We start from the raw sequence: 23344 nt of genomic DNA, 5'->3' as shown, positions 1-23344 counted from the left end.
CATAGGGAGCTTACTATTAAGACGTATGGAATCTTTGAATTTTTTAGTGGGAAGGGAGTGAACCAGTCACATATTCCATTCCTCTCATTTTACACAAGAGGAAATCAAGGCTTAAAAGGATATGATTCATCCAAGATTATCTGTTGAATTACTGGCACTTTCTTGTGGCTCCTGGGACAGTGAGCTGCCCCTGTATTTTAGGTATCATTTACAGCAAATGTATATTAGTGACAGCTATGCTAGCCTCTATGCTGTATGAGGCACTAAGGACTCAAATAAATACAAAGAATGAATTTCTGCTTCAAGGTGCCTTTTTCTAACAGGGTAGATAAGTAAACAGATAGCTATACACCAAAAAAATACAAAGGAAATACATATGAACCAATACAAAATAGTTAAATACACACTAAATAAATGTAAAGAGAATGAATGCAACTGAAAAGATAAATACAGAATTGGTTAGAAGAGGGGACATCAGCAATTGAGAAGTTATCCAATCAGTGCTATCACTGCATATATTTCTCCCCAACCCATATAAACATGAATAATATACATCCATGGTTCATGTTACTATGTTTAGAGATACTAGTTTAAAGCAAAGTACTGGGACTTAACTATCCAAATCAATATGAACACCTTTAAGAGAATCATTAAGTGGACATTGATTATAGATAATAAATAGATACCATCATTGAAGAAACATTTATGCCCAAGATTATGTGACTGATAGGTTATGGATAGATCACATCAGAGATCAGAAAATATGTTTATTGAAGAGACTTTTGAACCCTTGATCCTTTGATATCTGATCATATTTGTTGCAGTGCTTAGTGTATTAGCTCTGTTGTCAGGAAGACATGAGTTCAAATATAGCCTCAGAAACTTACTGTGTGACCTTGGGCAAAACACTTTAGTCTGCCTTTGTTTCTTCAGCTGTAAAATGGACATAATAATACCACAATTCTTGAATGGTACTTGTAAGACTCAAATGAGAAAATATTTGCAATAGACTTGGTGATCCTAACACATAATAGTTATACTTGTTTCCTTCTCTTCCTCTTATTCTATCCTTCCAAGTTCAATCTTCTTTCTATTGTATTATGCTAACTTTCATATTGTAGAAGAGATTATTAGAGGAGGTTGGCTAGATGATATCTCAATTGTATTTTCCCTCTAAGAGTTTCTGATTCATCTTTTAGAATTAACCTTACTGCCTACAACACATTGCTTTTGCATACCATCTGTGTTTTCAGACCTTGCTCTTGGGGAGGGAGTTTGGTTTTCTAAATAGCCAGAAGTCCTTTGGACTTCCAAGCTGGGAAACATTGTTTCTGGTCCCAAATAGTGTGTTATTACAAATTAGAATAACTTTCTTCCTCTTTGAATGGATCATAAAATGATTCTTGTGACAATTCCCAAGAAAGAACTATATCCAAATAGATTTTGAATAAAGGCATCATCATTAGAAATATTTTTAACCTTATAACACGTGTCAATTAAAAAAAATAAGGTGTCAATACTCAATTAAAATTCTTCTAGATTGACAAAAAATAAAATTAGCCATACTATATGAACAATCATTGAAATACAGAATTTTAAAGTTAGAAGGAAATTGAGACACCAACCACAATTCCCTCATATACTTGATGGGAAAATTGAAATCCTTTTAATTCATGCCAAATTACCTAGAAACCAGATTTTGCTGCTTGACTTGGAATCACAAAGGTTTAGTATTCCATTCCCTCTTTGGATATTTATTGTGTCTGTGAATCTTGAAAGGCCACTTGGCCATTTTATGCATCAATTTCCTAATACATAAAACAGATTTAATAGACATGCTTCTCAAAATTGTGAAGATTATATTAGGTTATATATATGTATATATGTATAAATATGATATAATCTATCTGTCTATCTGTCTAAAGTACTTTGCGAATCTCAATGTGCTTAGATAAATGTCAGTAACTCTTCCTTGATAATATTAATGATCATCCACATATATAGACATTTATTCACATATATATGTATGCATGTAGCTTTAATGTATTAGTAAAGGAAATTCTTAGTGGAAGCCATCTCTGATGTTATTTAGTCATTTTTTAAGCTGTGTCTGCCTCTTGGTGACTGCATTTGGTGTTTTCATGGCAGAGATACTGGAACGATTTGCCATTTCCTTCTACAACTTATTTTATAGATGAGGAAACCAAGACAAACAGGATTAGGTGACTTGCTCAGGATCACACAGTTAATCAGTTTGGCCAGATTTTGATTCAAGCCAGATTTGAGTTCAGAAGGAGGAATCTTCCTGTCTTCAGGCCTGGCAACTCTACCCAGCATGCCACCTTGCTCCTCATGGAAGCCATCTACTTATGTAAAATGACAATGGCTCTGAAAATTTATTATTATTTTTATTATTGTGATTATGATTATTATTATTATTGAACAGATATAAGGAGGGAGAATATTCAAGGCATGAGGATCAGTCAGAGAAAATGCCCCCAGCTAGAGGATGGTGTCTTCTGTGAGGAGAAGCAAAGAGGCTAGTGTCAATAGTTCAAACAGTATATATAAAAAGACTGGAAAGGTAGAAATGAGGTCAGGTTGTAAAGGGCTTTGAATGCCAAAGATAGGATTTTTAATTTGATTTTTGAAGTGATAGGTAATCACTGAAATTTATTGACTAGGCGGTGATATGGTCTGTTCGGTACTTTGGGAAAATTAGTTTGACAGCTGAGTAGAAGAGCCTAGAATGGAAAGAAGATTGAGGAAGGCAGACCAACCACTGTTATTAGTGTATGTATGATATGATAAAAGCCCGCACTAGCATGGTGGTGACAGTGTCAGGGGAAAATAAAAGAGATGTTGCAAAGATAGAGTTGATGGGACTTGGCAACAGATTGAACATTGCCAGGGTGGTGGTAAGAGATAATGAGTCAAGAATGACATTTAGGCTGTGAGACTGCATGGCTATGAGGACCGTGGTATCCCTGATAGAGAAATTTGTATTTTATCTTTCAGTCAGTGGGAATCCTCCTGAGGTTTTGAGTAGCTGAATGACATGGTCATATCTGAACCATAGAATGATTTTTGTAGCTGTATCTCAGATGTATCTCAGATGGATTGGAAATGGGAGAGACAGGAAATAGGGAGACAATTAGGAAGTTATTGTGGTAGGGGGCAGCTGAGGAGCTCAGTGGATTGAGAGCCAGGCCTAGAGATGAGAGGTCCTGGGTTCAAATTTGGCCTCAGACACTTCCTATCTGTGTGACCTTGGACAAATCATTGCCTAGCCCTGACCAGTCTTCTGCCTTGGAATCAATACTCAGTATTGATTCTAATGGAAGGTAAGGGTTTAACAAAACAAGAAACAAAAAAAGGAAGTTATTGCACTAGCACTTAATGTTATTAGAAAGATAGTGACATTTTGGTTATAGCCTTACAATACAAACAACTATATGTCCAATGGTTCTGATCAGAAGGATCTGAGAGGAACAGAAGGAGCCTGCTTAAAATGTGTCAGTCTGAAGCTTTGCCTGCTGTGACTAGTCTATAACAGTATTGAAGCCAGACTGGAGAATATCTTCTAGTAGGAGAGCAGAAAGGCAGAAGGCAGAAACAGTTTTCAAACAATAAATATGGTACCCAAATAGGAAACATTTCTAAAAATCTATATTATATAATATGGAAAAAGCAATGATATTTTGATTTTAAAAAGAAGCCATTTTCGCACTTTTCCTTCCTCCATTTCTTACACCAAATTGTTGATTTTTCTGCTTGTTGGTTTCTTATTTTTAAAATATATCTGGGCTGCAGAGGGGCATTTTAATATAGTAAGTAGAGCAGTGGGTATCACAAAGAATGATATCTCCGGCCTCAGCCACTTCCCAGCTGTGTGACCCTGGGCAAGTCACTTGACCCCCATTTCCCACCCTTACCAATCTTCCACCTATGAGACAATACACCGAAGTACAAGGGTTAAAAAAAAAAAAAAAGAATGATATCTCATACTCTCCCAGGTGGGTTGTAAAACTTTGGATATTATGTCATCACATATAGAAGATTTATAAGCAATTTAAAAAAATAAACTTATTTGTTTAATTAATTTAGAATATTTTCCCATGTTTACATGATTCATGTTCTTTCCCTTACCCTCCCAGAGCCAACAAGCAATTCCACTGGGTATTACATATATCATTGTTCAAAACCTATTTTCATATTATTACTATTTGCAATAGAGTGATCATTTAAAATCAGCATTTTATAAGTAATTTTTAACATGGTTTACATATTTAGCAGACATGGTATGTTAAGTATAGTATTCATAAAATGAGTAAAACTTATCTATTATATGTTCACAGTAACCTTGAAGCACATCAGACCTTGAACTCACAAAGAACTCAACAAAAATGCCCACCTATTGAAGGGAAACTAGGCATGTCCAAGTCTCTTGACTCATATGGTATCGCCATCTCAAACATTCAATGTATCATCACTCTTCCTAGCAAAGTCAACATGAGCAAAAACAAAACAAAAAACCAGGAGAATGAATTCTAAAATGATGAGATTCAGTCAATTACAGATCAGGCAAACTTGGTTTCAAATGCCTCTTGGGAATTTTATGATACTGGGCAAGTCACTTAACCTTTAGGTGTAACTCTTTCCTTTAGAATGAAAATGACTGTTATCAGTCTCTATTAGTTGAAGGAGTTTCCTTATTCGAAGTTATCAATACAGTTGAAATAAGATGTCTAGCCTGAGGGAAAACAAGAACTCCCACCAAACTGAGTTTCTAATATGTCCAGGAAATAGATCAGTGGTAGTAATGAGTATAATTTTTTCTATATGAAATGTAACTAATGCTTTATGGCCAGGGCAATATTAGAAATATTTTTCATTTTTATCAAGGGCTCCATCTGCTGTTTGATGTGAAATTCTTATTAGTGGGAGTTGAAAGTATAGGAATAGTTAGGATTAGCCCCCAAAGAAATGAAAGGTATTGCTTCATTACTTAATTTTATTTCGCAAGTTATTCTTCTGTGTACATAATGTAAAGACCAGAGAAATATAATCTTGGAGGATATGCATTCTATTTTCTTAAAAATGTGCATTTGGGTAAGTATTTATTATGGTTGCATAAAATCTAGACCTAGAGGTTCTGCGGGAGCTAGCTCAAACGGGCTTAAGAGAGCAATGAGTTTAACAATCAGTTAAAATTTCAGACTGAACATTTGTACTTCATAAATCAGGAAATTGCGAAAGAGAGGCAAAGAGGTTATATATGTACGTATGTAATATGTATGATAGATGTATGTAATATATAGAGAGTACAAATTTTGCATTCACAAATTTTGCTTTGTTATAAATATCAATGGATTATATTGGAAATTAAAAAAAAAACCTGAATTACTGGTCCTTGTTCTCAAAGAACTAAAAAAAGGACTTACATATACATATACATATAAGAAACAACTTGAGAAAAAGTTACAGAGATCTTTGATATTTATAGTGGTCAGTGCCCAAGAATATAAGACACTTTCTGAAATGAAAAGAGTAGAAAGATATTAAAACTGATTTGGCAACCTAACAAAACCCTTAACTTGGGTTGAGACAACTACTCTATAATTGACCTGGGAATTAAATTGAAATACCTGGGAGACAATCTTGCATGGCTTTAGGTTACTTAACCTAAATATTTAGTTATGTTTTGTCACTTTTGACTTGTTTAATAACTTGAGCTTTTTATGATTATCATGTAAATAGTAAAGTAAATTTTTGTACTTTATGTTTCTGGGGAATTGGTCCTATTAAGATTAATTAAGCATAAAAACTAAAAATCTCTTTTTAGAGGAAGCAAGATTATATAGTATGTAGAGTATTGGACTCAATAAGACCTGGAATAAATAAGATCTGGGTTAAAAATCTGACCTTAATAGTTGTGTGACCCAGAACAAGTCATGTAACCTCTATTTTCCTCAATTTCCTCAACTGTTAAATGGAGATAATAGCAGCATCTACTTCCCAGAGTTGTTGTGGGAATCAAATGATATTTTTGTAATGTTCTTAGCAAAATATTTGGCATGTAATAGGTATTTAATGAAATCTCATTCCCTCCTTCCTTCACTGCTTCCCTCCCTCCCTCCCTTCATTTCTTTCTCCCTCCCTCTCTCCCTCTTTCACTTCTTCTCTCTCCCTCCCTCCTTTCCCCCTTTCTTCTCTCCCTCCAGCCTTCCCTCTTTCACTTCTCTTCCTCCCTCTTTTCTCCCTTTCTTCCCTCCCTCACTCTCTTCCTTCCTTCCCTCCCTTTTCCCTGCCCTCCCCTCCCCATTATTTTGCTAAGGCTTTCTGTAAGATGGAGGTTGTTTCCAAACAATTTCCACTAATCTTTTTTGAAGGATTTTTAGATATGTAAGATGGGAAGGTTGATAAAAATGCCTTACTTTTTATATATGAAGGATTCCTTTGCTCATGTGAGCAAGGATATCAGATGGGCAATAGATTGTTCACATATGGGCTACTCCTTATGTAGTTTATCCACGACTTCCTTTTTCTTTTTCATTTTATTCCAGATGCTGTTCTTATGTGGGTCGGAGAGGCAATGGACCTCAAGCTATCTCTATTGGCAAGAATTGTGATAAATTTGGAATTGTTGTCCATGAATTGGGACATGTAATAGGTTTCTGGCATGAACACACACGACCAGACCGAGATAAACATGTAACTATCATAAGAGAAAATATCCAGCCAGGTGAGGTGATAGACAAGTCACATTTAAAGGTACCCTGGGTGTCTGTCTGTCTGTCTGTCTCTGTCTCTCTCTCCCTCCTTCCTTATCTCCTTCTCCCTTCCCTCCCCTCTCTCAACATTATATATTTACATTTGGATCTTCGGATACTCTTTGATGCAGATGCTTTAATTCATCTAAATTAATATTTGGTTTAAAAGTAAGAGTCTTTTATTAGACCCTTTCTTTGTTTTTATACTGTGCCTAGTACAGTGATTGGCATGTGGGAAATGCTTAGATGGTGTTTTTGACAGACTGCCTTTGTGTTGTAGTCAGTGAGAAAGGCTCTCCGATATGCTCCTTTGGCTTTGAAACTAGCTAGTTGAATCTCGAAGCTGTTATTTTTCTCATATGAAAATAAGGGTTGTCTTTTGGTGAATAATTTTGAATTTTGTTTATTTTCTCAGGCGATGGCAATTCTCTTCAAGCACTATTCATTGTCTATTTTCAGTCTTAAGGAGCAACTTTTTTTTAAAGCCCTTATTTGGTCAGATGACATGACAGCTTGGAGTCAGCCCGATTCCTTTACCCAATCCTCTAGCCATCTCAAAAAATGGACCCATCAATCAGTTATCCAGACATGAATTTTCATAAGATCCTTAGGCTTTATTTTTTCTAACTACATTTGTTTTCTCTATATTGTTTTCTAGACATGTTAGGCAGAAAGCATTATGTCCTGGGACCAGGGTAGCTATGGGTCTTAGGATGATAAGACCTTGTTTAATCTAGCTTACTTCATTTTATAAAAAAGGAAACCAAGGCCAGGAGAGAGTAGGTAAGGTTTGGAGCCCAGGTTCTTTGAGTCCAAATTCAAAAGCTTTCGCCAGGATCAGTCTGTGGCTGTTACTTTGATTTGGACTAAATTCAGAACAGCGTTCTAACAAGGAAGAACCTTGGAGATATGCGAAAATTTAGAGATACTTCATTTGAGTTTCTTAGGTATCAACTTAGCAATATTTGCATTCGTGCCCAAGTAACCTAGTGTCTTTGGTTTTAGTTTTCAGTTTAGTTTTTTTTTAAAAAGGTCCATTATGGAAAATTAAAATTTTCTTTATAGTTAAAATAACGCCTTTGGCAGCCACTTATAGAAGAGTAAGTTTAGAGCCATAAGAACTGAGTTCCAGCTCTGGCTCATATTTCAGAGTGGTGAGATTTTGTAAGTGACTTAAACTGTTGCTTCAGTTTGTTTATCTTTAAAATGAGAGTAATGCTTCTCACACTGATGATAGTTATAATAGCTTATAGTGCTTTTTATAATGCTTTAAGGTTCACAAAGCAGTTTACATATATTATCTCATTGGATACTCCACTGATCCTATATGTTATGTGCTTTTATTATCCCTATAGCGCAGACAAAGAAATTGAGACTCAAGGTCACGGAGCTATTAGGGATCTGAGGCTGAATTTGCAGCTACATCTTTTTGACTTCCAAGTCCAGTGATCTATGTACGCACCAGGGCACCTTGCCTACCTGCCTCACAGTGCTGTGGTGGGGAATGCATGTAGCACAAACAGAAACTGTTTTATAAATACTAATAGCTGTTTTACGATGCCACATAATTAGAAGCATTTTATATCTGTGATCTTGCTTATTTCTTATCAACTTCTGAGGCAGGAAGAATGAATATTACTGTCTTCTTTTTATAGGAAAGGAAATAGACATCAAAGGGAAGCAACTTGCCTAAAGTCACAAAGTGAGTCAGTGTCTGAGCTGGGTCAGGAATTCAGATTTTATGGGTCCAAGACCAATATTGTTTTCACTCACACACATAGCTATTATATATTATATTTTCAAGGTCCCGGTGAATTCTCATCTTCACTTCTCTCTCGGGTTAATCAACATTTATGTATTTTGAGAGTGTGTCAGATCTATATCTTGGAGAGACCTATTTTTAAGCCCTGGATTAGGTACCTTAAAATGACATAGAGGGGACAACTAGGTGGTTCAGTGGATTGAGAGCCAGGCCTGGAGATGAGAGGTCCTGGATTCTAATCTGACTTTAGATACTTTCTAGCTGTGTGACCTTGGGCAAGCCACTTAACTCCCATTGCCTACCTTGTTTACTACTCTTCTTCTATGGAATCAATACCCAGTATTGATTCAAAGACAGAAGGTAAGGATTTAAAAATGACATAGACCTATTTCACAACTGTGTACCTTCATTTCCTCATCTGTAAAATGGACTTTGGATTAAATGATTTCTAAGATCCTTCTTTTAAGTTCCATGACACTAAAAGTAGAGCATCCATCAGTCATTTAAAAGTACAAATTCTCTGTCAAAGTATAGTAACTGTACTAGGTGCCAGAGATAAAAAAGACAAGAAAAAAATAATTCTTGTCCTCAGAGAGATTTCATTCTCTCATGGTAGAAGTGGACATATAAAGCCATTCCATTTTAAACAATCTTGTTCTTCACATGCATTTCTGTGCCTTTGCAGAGTCTTGCCCACTACTTGAAATATATTTCATCTTGTCTTCCACTTTAGTATCCATATTTTCCCTCAAAGCTCAAATTAATCCCTACCACCTACATGAGGAATTTCCTCATTCTCCCAGCTAGTAGAGCCTCTCACCCAAATCACTTCACATTAATTTTGTGTATCTGTTATATGTATGTGTGTCTTTATATGTCCACCTCTACTACGAGAGAATGAAGTCTCTCTGAGGACAAGAATTGTTTGTTTTTTTTCTTGTCTTTTTATCTCCGGCAGTTGTATATAGGTCTGGAGCAGAAGATAGGAGCCAGGTTGTGAAGGATTTTCAAATAGAAGAGTCTGTATTTGGACCGAGAGATAATAATGAGATACTGGAGTCCATTACATATGGGAGTGACAGATGAAGCCTGTATTATAGAAGTATAATTTTGGCAGGTGTAGAAGATAAGGTGATGAAGGGAGAAACTTGAGGAAAGAAGCTCAAGTAGGAAGTCATTACTATGGTATAAACAAGAAATGATGAGGGTGCCCACTAGATTGATGGCATTGTGTATAGAAGGAACCAGACAAGAATGAATTATTGTGGATATGAAATCTGCAAGATTTAGAATCTGATTGGATATGAGGGAAATAAGGGTCAATGATGTGGAGAACCAGGGTGAGTAGAAGAATTGTGGTGCCCTTCCACAAATAGGGAATTTCAGAAGAGGAGGAGTTTGGGGATGTTCATGCTGTGCATAGTTTGTTTTTTTCTCCTGCAGAATAATTTAATTTAAATCTGATTTAATAACAAATGTGTACAGCTGAAAAGGTTTGAAAAAATTAGAACATATTTTAGAAATAAAAGCTAATTTTCTTTGACACTTGATGTATTAGTCCTCTTTTTAGTTGGAATTTCTACACATATCTTTACTTCTCATTATGTTCTTGAAGACCTGGACATTAAAACTTCCACATAAATTCCTCCTGACTGGATGCTCTTAGTGGGTGATTTGCATTTTAAATATGAACAATCTCAGGTTTTGCTACAGGGAGGATTATTTCTTTACTTATGCCTCGTGTTAGCTGTTAGCTATTTTTGGTCCCCTTGGAAATGAAGACTTCCCTGCTTATAATGGCATTAAGAAGTCCTGACATTCAAACAAGCAAAGAATAATGCTACAGTAGGGGAAGCAATAGAGCATTCATTTAGTTGGGCCCAAAGCTGATTCTTTCATATCCTCAGGAGAGGAAAGTTTATGTGAGAAAACATTTCTGAAATATGTTTCTTTTCACTGGTTTGAAAAATAAGATGAAGTTGGCCCGCCAAAAAGAGTTATTAAGCATAAAGTCTATGCCAAATTCTGTGCTTTGTGCTTTAGAAAATTATAAAAGAAGTAATTCAAAAAATTATTCTTGCTCTTAAGAATGCAGAAGCCTGGACACAGAGATATACATTTAAAATAAGTGTGAAAGAAGCAAGCTCTTGTATTTACATTTACTCATCTCTGAGTATTAGGGGAAGTTTCTTAATGGCAGAGATTGTCTCTCCTATTTTGAATCTTTTCCCAGACCCATTTTGGAAAAATAGGGAATATTCAGTAATGCAGAAAGAGCAGAAATGGAGTGGGGGAATTGAAGGAAGTGGAGCCAGCAAAGCCAGTTGGGCATAGTTAGGAATATTTTTGAAGGAGAAGAACCTTCAGTAGATACAAGAACTTTTTGCAGAACTTGGTTTCAAAGTCAATTTAATATCACACTCCATTACCTCTTACCTGGAGTGTTACAATAACTTACAAACTTGTCTCTCTGCTTCTAGTTTCTGCCTTTTCCAAGCCATCCTTTACATGGTTGCTAAAGTGATGTTCCTATTGGACTTGAAGCAGGGAGCAAAACTAGAACAATTACCATGTGCTTCAGAGGAGAGGTGATGAGATTTGGAACCAGAGAAGTGACAGTGTGTGTAGACGTATCTTTCGCTTTACTCCCCTCTATGCACTTGACAATATACAGATCTGACTACATCCCTGAGTCCCCTAATCAGAAACCTTGTCTTCCTATTGCTTATAGATAAGACACAACATTCTTAGCCTGAAAACTAGAGTCTTGCATGTTTGGATGCCTAACTACCTTTCTAACTTTATTTCTGCTTCCATGCATGTATTCTATAAAGAAGCCAAGCTAGATGACTAACTGTCCCTCAGTATCATCCTCTTTCTTGACATTCAAAGCATCTTCTGCTTTTTCCCTATATTTCTAGTCCTCTTACACTTCACTCCTCTCTACATAGGCTGCTACAGCAGTTCTTTCTATACAACAATATTCTAGCTCTTGACGTGGCTTTGTGTTAGTGGTCCTCTCTTTCTGGAATACTCCTCTGTCTTACCTCCAACTCCTTGTTTCCCTGTCTAAATTCCATCTTCTGTAGGAAGCCTATCCCAATCACATCCCCTAGTCCTATACCCACTAGTCTCTTCCCTCTGAGATTACCTTCCACTTATACAATTCACCTTGTAAGTACAAAATTATTTGTATGTCTCTGTCATCAGAAGACTGATAATATGTTTTCCATTTTCTTTTTTATCCCTAGAGCTTATCACACTGCCTGGAATATTACTAATACTTAATAAATGCTTATTTATTGACTAATGACTTCATGCTTTCTTGGAATATATTCTTCATATTTCCTTTAATACTGTATCTAGACATCCCCCCTTTTATCACAAATCTTTTAGGATCTTTTTATTTCATTGACTTTTTTTGTCTTTTTTTATTGGTATATGTACTGTGGAGGTGGTAGTTGTGGTAACACCTGGGGTACCTGCCCAAGAGGTTTGAAAGAAACTTGAGTGGGCTCCTCTTGCTGTGGGCCATATTTTATAATTTCTTCTCTAAAAGTTCACTTTCAAAATTCTTTCTAGGTCACTTCCTGCCACTACTTCTCTCCATCTCTCTATTTTTTCTCCCTTATATATTTCTTAAATTTCGGTGAATCTTAATTTGAGTCCACTATATGGTCTAAGAATTAATTCTTTTTTTTTAAACCCTTATACTTCGGTGTATTGTCTTATAAGTGGAAGAGTGGTAAGGGTGGGCAATGGGGGTCAAGTGACTTGCCCAGGGTCATACAGCTAGGAAGTGTCTGAGGCCAGAATTGACCCCAGGACCTCTCATCTCTATACCTGGCTCTCAATCCACTGACCCATTTAGTTGCCCCCATGACTTATTTTTAGTATTGATTTTTTTTAAACCCTTGTACCTTCGGTGTATTGTCTCATAGGTGGAAGAGTGGTAAGGGTGGGCAATGGGGGTCAAGTGACTTGCCCAGGGTCACACAGCTGAGAAGTGGCTGAGGCCGGGTTTGAATCTAGGACCTCCTGTCTCTAGGCCTGACTCTCACTCCACTGAGCTACCCAGCTGCCCCTTAGTATTGATTTTAAGATGAGAGATAAGGATATTTTTAAAAAGACTGGATAGCTTTACTAAAAGTCAAACATGGCTATGGAGAAAGCAAATCTTAATTAGATCTACAAGAGATAGTTTGCAATAACATTTTTAAAGTCCCATTTCTCTCCCTCTCCATGCTTTTGCCTTGCATGCCTTCTTTTCAACTACCACCTACAGCATTGTATCTGTAGTAGGCATTTAATAAATATTTATTTAATGAGTAATTCAAATACTCAAACTTAAAATAAGTGTAAAGGAATTTTTATCTGAGTACATTAAGAATTCTAATTGAATTCTTTTTAATGCTATGTCCCTAGCTCATTCTTATTGTTAATTCTTATTATTTCTTATTATAGAATTATCATTTAATTCTTATCCAAGTAAAATTGCTCTTTTCTGAAGACTAATTTTATTTTTCTCTTGCAATCAAAGAAATTATAGTTTCTCCTATAAGGGACTGTAGTCCAGATGGCAGACATGCCAGGTAGCTGTGGTTATGTGAGCCTGAGAAGTTAGCTGACCAGAATTCATGAAGGTCATACTGTTGTCAGTACTCTAGGGTTCTTTCATTTCGGTGCCTGTGACCTCAGTTTCCAGTGGCCTCTTCTCAGTCTCAACCTCATTCCCACATCTTTCACACTAACTAATGTCCTTTTGGAGTAGCCTGAGGTTTCTTTGGAATATATAAGAAGGGAGAGACATTTCTTTTTTTCTACACCAACCTCAAGGCTATTAGTGACTTTGGACAAAGATATTTATACTTGTTCTATTCCAACTTTCAGTAAAATCCTTCTTAATTGTCAATAATAAGTACTACTTATTCTACCCTTTGCTCTTTGGTAAGAGGTCTATTATGGTTTCATGTAAAACAAATGTTTTGATTTCTGAGTCTTAATATTTCACCTGAGGAGTTTAAATAATCAAAAGTACATCCACTTGGCACAAATGCCTGGCACAGTATAAGTATGTATTTAATAAATAGTCACGGACCGAATGTTATGACATTTTGTGGTTTGAGAATTTAGATTGAGGAAAGTAGAAATAGTCTAAATATGAATTCTAACTGAGAATCTCCATCTCTCTCTGCCTGGGCTGTGTGTGTGTGTGTGTGTGTGTGTGTGTGTGTTTGTGTGTGTGTGTGTTGGCAAAGGTATTTAACATAACTCAGAATTGATCAATATTAGGTTTCTGACCTTGAAGAAGTAGTAAAATTAAGGTGCACGTGTACATGTATACAAAAATGTCATAAAAACCAAGTATTTTAAGGACTAAGCACTAAAACTGAAATGCATGGGATGTCATAATAATGATTGAGATCTAAAGTGAAGGATTATTCTCCAAGCCACGGCCACATCTGCCAAGTAAAGCTTTCCCAGGGTTGGAGGATTTCTTCTGCAAAGATCTTCATGGTCCATTTAGATTTTATTTTTTTAAAGTAGGGAATGTGCTACTCTTGTTTTCTGGAAAACAATTTTCTTAGCTTTAAAAGGCAGTGAAATTACATATGCACTTATTGTAGGGCTTAATCTCTGGGAATAAATAGAATAACAACTGATCATAAGAACATCTCTGAAATTTGGTAATCAAAGAGTTGATACACAGATAAAGATATCAGATGAAAACCTAAATTCATAGCTGGCTTATAATCTAGAAGGTATTTGTTTTAAAATCGCAACATCATAATTTTAAGTGCAGATCAAATTGAGATTTCAGAAACCACTTAATGTGAATTTCTCATTTTACAAATGAAACAGGGGCAAAAAGAAATGAATGACTTACCCAAGATCACATGGAGAATGTCAGAGGTGAAATTTGAATTAGCTTCTTCTGATTCTAGTCAGTGCTATTTCCAATGTGACATCCTGCCTCTTTCATTTATGTGTTTAAACCTTACCTTCTGTCTTGGAACTGCTACTAAGGATTAGTTCCAAGGTAAGGGCTAGGCAATTGGGGTAAAGCATGTGGCCCAGAATCACATAGCTAGGAAATGTCTAAGGACAAATTTGAATCTAGGACCTTCCATCTCCAGGCCTGACTATCCACTGAGACACTTAGCTGCCCCATCTTGTCTCTCTTAATTAGAGGTGTTAGGAAAAGTATACTTGAGCCCAACCAGAGCATAGTTTTGTCGGATACCTTTTTGGAAGCACCAATTTATTAACAGAGTTAAATTTGGTTAATTCAGGTCAGAAATGTGCCTCATGGGCTGCATGTCTTTTGCTGGCAATATATCTCTGCATTCCCCATGTTGGTCATGAATTTTGTAAAAGCTAAGCATGGGTCCTAGAAGGAAATCAAAGCTTTTTCTCTAGTTATGATCTATTGAGAGAAACTCTCTAAGTCTGTGCTTATCAATGATTTGTAGGTCAAGAGTACAACTTCTTGAAGATGGAGCCTGGAGAAGTGAACTCCCTTGGGGAACCATATGATTTTGACAGTATTATGCACTATGCCAGGAACACCTTCTCAAGGTTGGAGTCTCAGGTTATAACTTTTGAATTTTAATTCTATTCCCCTGTGTGATTGCTTCAGAACCTTTGTTTTGATGTTAGGAAATAGAAGAACATCCTTCAAATGCTACTGCCTTGTAGGAGAAATAAATCAGAAAAGTAATTCTATTATTACTGTATAATTATATGGAATTCTTCCAGGTTTTATTTTAAAACATATTTAAGATTAAACATTTTATGGAATTAGCTTCAAAATTATCTTTCACTGAGTTCAATTCAGTTAAAAATTTTATTTTGATTTATTATTATGGCAGGTTTAATTGTACAAACTTTCATAAATTGAGTGGCAAATTAAAAACTTTCAAAGTCAGCATAAAATAAAAATACACCAGTCAAGGTGGATAAATGGGTACTGCATTTGAAATGTTTGTTCTCTTCTTCAGACTGATTTATGTCTTGTATTCTTTGTTGTTTTCTGTTGCTCAAGTTTTCTACACCACACTATAATATTAATACACTTGAGTTAATTATACAGTGAGATAATAGAAAAATGATGGAAATTTTTTACAAAATTTATTACAAAAGATGCAAAATTATATTTTATTAATTTCTATCAAAAAGTGGTAGATAGAGTCAGCAAACTATAAAGCATCAGGCTTAGAGTCAGGAGGAACTGGGTTCAAACCTGACCTCAAATACTTTCTAGCTGAGTGACCCTAGGCAAGTCACTTAATTGCAATTGCTTAGCCCTTGCTGATCCTCTGTCTTGGAATCAGTAGCAAGAAAGAAGGTAAGGGTTTTTTTTGTTTGGTTGGGTTTTTAAGAGCTAGTAGATAACTGGTCTCAGAATCAAGAAAATCTGGGCTTGAGGCTTGCCTTTGACCTAATGATACTCTACATGAATCACTTTACCTCAGTTTACCAGTTGGCTTTCCAAGTCTATACATTGCAGAATAGTTGCAGATATGGATTCATTAAACAGGATTTCCTCAACATGAGTTCTCTATATAAATGAAATTACAGGTCTAGCCTTCCCCTTACTACGAACAAACAAACAAACAAACAAACAAACAAACAAAAAAACCTCACTTCTTACAATAAAACTCTTTAATGATTTCTCCATTGAGGATAAGAAGTTCATAATTTAGACTCAGAAGAAACCTTAGAGATCATCTATTTTTAACTCCTTTTATACCTGGGGAAACTAAGACCCCAAAATGTTAAATAACTTTCCTCAAATTAGAGATTTATAAATATGAAATCTGAACTCAGCTCCTCTGATTCTAAATCCTACTGTCTTTCTATTTCTACAGCAAAGGACTGGTATTGATTTTCAAGACTATGTTTAACTTGGCCTTGGTTTTTTCAACTTCAGGTGTCCTATAAACCTACAACTTTGTATTAAGGATTGGTTTCCTTTGTGTGTTTTTCCATGCCCTTACTTTGCTTTGATTCTGTCTGCCCACATTGTAGACATTTTATTCATTAATATCTCCACCAAAGGGCAGGGACAGGGCAAGGAAATGGAATTCATAAAAGACTTTTTTTTCTTTTCCCCTGTCCTAGTGAAAGGTTTAATGAAGGAGGTTTGTGGATTATAATTTTACAAATGTTTAATTTTGATTGGGTTCCTGGGCTAGTGGAAGGCTTTTTTTTTAACACATATGAGACTGAACAATTACAACCATAGAATTTGCCTGAATTCTGTTTTCTGGAAGTAGAGAGCTACCGGGAGGAGAAGGAAGGAAATTATTTCTTTTTTCCTTTTCTAGGAAATAGTAAAATTAAAATACGTCTTCAAGCTTTTTCTTTGAATCTTTTTTGTGAGTTTGCTCAGCCACGATGAGGCCAACTTCATCATTTAATTTCAGAAGTTGTGCTTATGCAGAAATCTTATACAATAGAATTCTGGGCCTGAAGTTAGATGGACCTGGATTCAGATATGGCCTTAAACACTGCCTAGGTTTGTGATCTTAGGCAAGCTACTTGGCCTCAGTTGCCTAGCCCTTACTGTTCTTTTGCCTTAGAACCAATACTTGTATGATTTTTAAGACAGGAGGTAAGGGTTTTTGTTGTTGTTGTTGTTGTTGTTGCTGTTTTTTTAATAAATCATCTACTGAATGGCAGCATTCTCAAATGTGATTATTACTTGGGGGACAAAAAAGAAAAATATTTTTTGAGATTGTATCCTTTTATTTTTTGTATATAAAAATAAGACAGAAGGTGAGGGTTTTGTTTGTTTTTTTCAAAGAAACTATCTACTAGATGGCGTCATTCTCAAATGCAACTATTATTACGGGGGGGGGGGCAAAAAAGACATCAGAAAAAAATTTTGAGACTCTATCCTTTTATTTTTTGTTAAAAATAAGAAAAAATATATTAAAAATTTCAGTTTAATCCTGTAGCTTACATACATAGTAAGACCCCACTATTAGAGATTTTTGATGATTGGTTTAGCATCCTGTTTAATACAATAGAGTTTATTTCAAAACTACAGTACATGTCAGTTCCTGGTTTTAATTTTTTTCAACCTAGTTTGAACTATTACACTTGAAATATGTACACATTGACATAATAACTCTTCCTTCTTTTCTCCACATATATCTCATTTACTCCAAATAACCTAGATTGAGATTCTGATTCCTTTCCTTCTCTTCCTCTTTACTGCCCAAATCTTTTGGATTCCTGGCTCAGTTCCTCATTGTGTCCTGGTCCATCCATTGAGGAGCACAGTTTGTGAGTGGATACCCTTTGAGATGAGAGCTACTTCTAGCCCCTACCTGAATCAATTACATTGGACTCGTCTCTCCAAGACAAACAAAAAGACTTTCGCTAGACTTTCCAGAGCTTGGATCCTGATCCCCAGTTTGAACAAACTACTGTGTAACATGAGCCATCCATGAGAGAAATAACATGAAATCTCCAGTCAGTCATCCATGAATCACAGCCCAACTGAGATTGCTTAATAAAACCAGAGTTAGAAATACAGTTTTCTACACTTCAAACATTTTAATGAGTTTGAAAAATGAATGTTCTGTCATTAGTATGAACTCATGAAGTTTAATTGGCTTTCAGAGTGTCAAGTATCCTTTCTGTAGCTCAACATTTAACTTTAATCTGTTTGTGAGAGTTATTTTTTCCCCAAAGCGTTTTCTCTTGGTGCATATCAATTTGCAAATTCATTATTACTGCTTTAGGTGTTTTAAATGTGTGGCACAGAATATGAAGGAAAGCCTTTATTACTAGTGTACTATATCCAGGTCATGAAAAAGAAATGGTTAGAAAGCACAATAGCAATTGAAAGTATATCTTACAAGGCCATCGAGAATAACAAGCCCTTGCCTTAGGAGGCTAAATGTGCCTGTATGGGTCTCTGGGAGGAAATGGGACCCACTTAAATGTTGGGAATGTCTACCTAGCAGCTCTAAAGTTCTCCTCCCTTCTAGAGGGAATGGAGGCTCTCAAGTAGGTACTTCATACATTCAGACACACCATCAGATCCAAAAAAAGTCTGTATATGTAATTTTTCCAGAGTCTTATTCAGTTTTATTTTTTTAATTAAGCCTCATACTAAAATAGCTTTTACATGAAAATATAGGGAAGTTTAAGTCACGTTTAAAAGGGAGAAAAAATTTTTAGTTAAATGTATTGCCTGAGTTATGCCACAATTTCTCCTTACTTTTCTATCATGTATCTTTAAGAAGTAAACTTCTAAGAGAATCATCACAATAACTCCCATTTATATAATATTTTATAAAGTGCTTTCTTTACAATGACTCAGTAAGGTATTTGTATGTACTTTTTCATTTACTTAGGTAATCTCAAGTGGAGAAATGACTGATTTTTTGTGACAGAAACTGAACTTTATTAGGGAAGATTCCCATTGAGATAATAATACTCATTGCTACTTGAGTTCCCCTGGAGTTCTCATGCTTGTTTGACGTAGCATGACAAAAGGCATGATTTATACACTGTGGGAACATGTACTATTACAGAAGCTTTTTTTTTCATTTGTTTTAAATTTCAAAAGAAAATTTAAGTGCCAAAGTTGAATTGAAAAGAAATGGAATTGTTTAGAGCTATTTTGCATTAACCCACAAAATAAAAAAACTTAAAAAAAATACACACCATTGTTAGTAATTTTGTCCAATCCTGGGAACTTCTCTTTTAAGCTAACTCAGTGTTGTAAAACATAGCTATGTTGTTTGTAAAGACTGAAAGACAAAGATAAGAAACTTATTTTGATGGCTAAAAACTGATAGGATTGTACGGCTGTCTTCTGATTTTTTTCAGGGGGATGTTTCTAGATACCATTCTTCCTGCCCGTGATGAAAATGGCATACGTCCTGCAATTGGCCAACGTACACGCTTGAGCAAAGGAGATATTTCACAGGCAAGAAAGCTGTATAGATGTCCAGGTATTACACTATCTAAACACAGCAGCAAGACTGTGCTTGCCTGTGATATTCCACAGTAATCGCAAATCAATTACTATTCATTTTCCAAGTTGGAAAGTGACATACACAGTTCAAAGTCTGTAATCATAAAATATGGGAGGAGAGAATTATGGAACACACATAGCTTGAAATAAAAGCCAAAGGTTAAAAATCAAATTTGAAATAGAGCTATATTTTGGTTTCCCTCTATTTAGAGAGAGGAGAAGAGGAATATTTGCATGTTATTTTTATTCCTTCTTTTTCTTATGGAATTGTATAGCGTACAGTCATCCCATAAAAGAAATCCTTACTTGTGTGATGAGATTCTTTCATGTCCTTTATGAAATCATTATGAATGGGATATATAGAATACTACTTTGCATAAGAAAAAGATTGTGCCTCTGCTCAGAAAAAGTCTTATTTCCCTCTAGTTACTAGGCTTTGATCCATTTTGCTGCTAATGGAAATCCTGAAAGACTAAAAACATGCCATCATTATCATCATCGCCACCATAATGAATAGAGATATGAAATTAGAATGACCCGTTTAGTCGTTGGCCAATATTTACCTAATAATAAAAATAATATGAATATACATTTCAAATAAAGCAAGAGGGTAAATGGCTAAGTAACTTAAACTTTTATGTGGTTATTTACTTTGACATTTACTTTATATTTACTACATTGCTCCAAAACGCCTGTACTTTTAATAGCTTTATATTGGTGTCAAGGATTGGCCAAGAGAACTTTCTTAGTTATGTTATATTAAGTGATACTTTACATTTTTAATTATTTCCTTCCATTGCATACTTCTTGTAGGAAAAAAAATTCATTCACTTCCTCAAATGGAATAAATGGTATGATGAACAAGATGTTAGAATTGAATTCCTTTTTATTATACTCTTTTCTAGACTGTGATGTTGCAAAGGGTCATTTGGCAAATAATTGATTTTCTTTCACAGAAAAACATGATAAACTGGCTAACACGTGGCATGTGGACATCAAGTCCAGCCAACATCAGATGTAATAGGTATGACGTAGCAAAGGGAATCCCTGAGGTACCCACACTACATTATTTCACAAAAGCACCTCATGCTACTCTGGCACCTTATGGAAATTGATGCCATTTTAATTACTTTGCAGAAAGGGTTACAAAATTAAGAAAAATGGCTCTTTTCACTGTTCTAACAGCTGCCATGTACAAATCAGAATGTTCTTAGGTAGCTTATTGTCCTGATGGACATTTCTCAAAAATGCAGTAAGTACTATTAACAAATGGAGCAATATTACAAAGAAATTTTATAGGACAGGAATGAAAATGCATTGATTTCAGAATCCGTTTGTTCATAAAACTCTATTCACATAAAAATAAGAGGATTGAGGCTTTTATCTAATTCATTCAACGTTTGTTCAATTTAGCCTTCTGTTTCAAATGAATGAAATACAATTTAAAATTATATGCTTTGTGCTTATAGTGTACATCTTCACTTTTTGTTGCTCTGGTTATACATAGTTTAATTCAGCTTAAAGTTATTTGAAATGAGTCAAGTAAGGACTTACATGATGTATAGAGATGGCTTCACCGGGCAGCTTCTCTTGGCATCTTTGGTGATTTCATGCCTGAATGAACTCAAGCTGCAGAGCACTTTAGGAAACAAATTACATGAGTAATTGTAATTAAGGAAATGGGTATCACATATGACAACTGGTTTTTATGTATATAAAGGCCTATTTTATGCACTGAAAAGGGCCCAATTGATACATTCGCACATTGATTTGACAGATACTTATTAAAATCAGCAGGAATCAATTATGGCACCATAAGCAGACCTATGGCACTATAATTTCCTTTTCAGTGTAAAAACCCTGAAATAGTTGAGAGTCATGGATTGTTGGTACAAAACTGGTTGGTGATTTTTTTTCTGCTTTAGTTTATACTTGCTACATTTTTGTAAAATAAAGAAAGACTATCATATATCAAATTGCTACTATAATATAGCCATAGAGTAAAATATTATTTCAAATTTATTCATTTGGAATGGTTGTAATTCAGGAAGGAATTTAGCTTTTACTATTGTGATATCAGTGAGAAAAATGTTAAAATGAAATGTATTGCTATTTGAGTAGAATCAACAAATCTCAACAAACATTCATAAAGCATCTGCTTTGTGCAAATGGAATAAGTAATTTTCAATCCCTTTAGAAAATGCCATTTTAATAGCATTTGATATTTGAATTTAAATCATTTTGTACTATATTTGAAGAATGCAGATTTTAAACCTATTTTAAGAAAGTATTTAGCTACTTGTTTTCATATATATGTATATAAAATATTTGCATTAAATTACATTAAAATTAAAATCTAAATTCAATTCTCTAAAATAGTCTTAGATTTAGGATTTTCACCAACTTGTTCTAAACTTCCTTTTAATTATTTTAACTTATTACAAATAATCATTTAAAAATAATAAACTCCTCCTGCCCCTGCCCCCTCAGCTTTACTTTTTCAAGTATGGATTTTTTAAAGGTAGGATGAATGTATGTATATTAAACATATAGGTTTTTTAAATAACAGAGTAGTTCAAAGCAGTGTTTATTTTGTTTGGTGCTATGGAGAAATAAGCCCAATGTAACCTGTAGAAAACGCATTGCATTCCACAGTACTCGGTCTTCTTTCATATTTATTAAGGAAATTATTGGCCTTTGATGTTGGCATGGATTTATTTGTTTCCTGTTTTCATTAGAAGATTATTGTGAAATAGATAAAAACATAACTAAATATGTCTAATTATTCAATAAATATTTATTAAAAGTAGCTAAATAGTATCATGGATAAAACATTGGACTACAGTCAGGAAAACTACAGTTTAAATTTTGCTACAGGTACACGCTAACTGCCTGACACATTTTAATATAATTTGACATTTAAATTCAAATCACTGCCTATATTTAGGTTCCTTTATGTAGAATGGATAGAATAACAACTATCTCACAATTTGTTTTGAAATTATAACACAATAATCAGTAGCATTATAGCACAAGAAGAATGTCGTAATTATTACACGTTTTTATGTATTTCCATGGGATTGCCACTCGTTTTCTTTTGTGCTAATATGAAGCATAAGTTATTTAGAAATCAGAGACTCATAGTACTCTTCAGTTCAGAAAGAACAATCGTGACAGTCTATACAAATTGGTCAGAGTATGTGCCATTGGTATCTATCTAGAAAGATACTTCAGAATTCTAAAGGTTTATAACAGTCAGATTTAATCATTTTAATACTTTTAGAATAAGAATCAGAAATCTAGATGCCTGCCTAGTGAATATAGAGGAGGTCAGGGACCTCTTTAATTCTTAGCATATGGCCATCTTCCCCCTCTCCCCCGAAATGAATGATGAACTACTTTTCAAATCTGGGGCATCAGTTCAATTTTTAAAAAAATACACCATAGGCTACAATAAAGGAAAAAGATAACTAAGAAACTGGGTATAAGATTAGAAAACTAGTTACCACATATTATCTTATTACTCAATCTACCTATGATTCATCTGAATAGAGAATAAAGGTAATAGACTGAATGTACTTTGTGTTACTGAAGTAAACTTGAATGTGTATTGACATAGTTCTCTATTTTTAGAAACATTTACAATTGCATTATGATGTTTATCATGCACCTACTATTAATAGAAGCATTTGCAAGGTTCTAAAGAAAGACAAAAAAACAGTAAGACATAGTTTCTGCCTCCATGAAGCTTACACACAGGAGTGGAAATAACACATATAGAAATAGCTATTGAAATAGCTCTAATGCCAT

At 34.9% G+C, this 23344-nt stretch overlaps 1 protein-coding gene across 1 annotated transcript in view; it reads left to right on the top strand.

Annotated features, from left to right (window-relative positions):
* The window catches only part of TLL1 (tolloid like 1), a 281506-nt gene that overhangs the window by 128300 nt on the left and 129862 nt on the right, over nt 1-23344 (top strand). Inside the window, exons 6-8 of the mRNA XM_044681682.1 lie at nt 6567-6745; nt 15009-15114; nt 19387-19511. Of these exons, the coding sequence (XP_044537617.1) occupies nt 6567-6745; nt 15009-15114; nt 19387-19511 (410 nt within the window). The remainder of the gene's footprint in view (nt 1-6566; nt 6746-15008; nt 15115-19386; nt 19512-23344) is intronic.

The sequence above is a fragment of the Gracilinanus agilis genome, chromosome 6, assembly GCF_016433145.1.
Source record: "Gracilinanus agilis isolate LMUSP501 chromosome 6, AgileGrace, whole genome shotgun sequence".
NCBI lineage: Eukaryota > Metazoa > Chordata > Mammalia > Didelphimorphia > Didelphidae > Gracilinanus > Gracilinanus agilis.
This window is presented reverse-complemented; position numbering and strand designations above follow the sequence as displayed.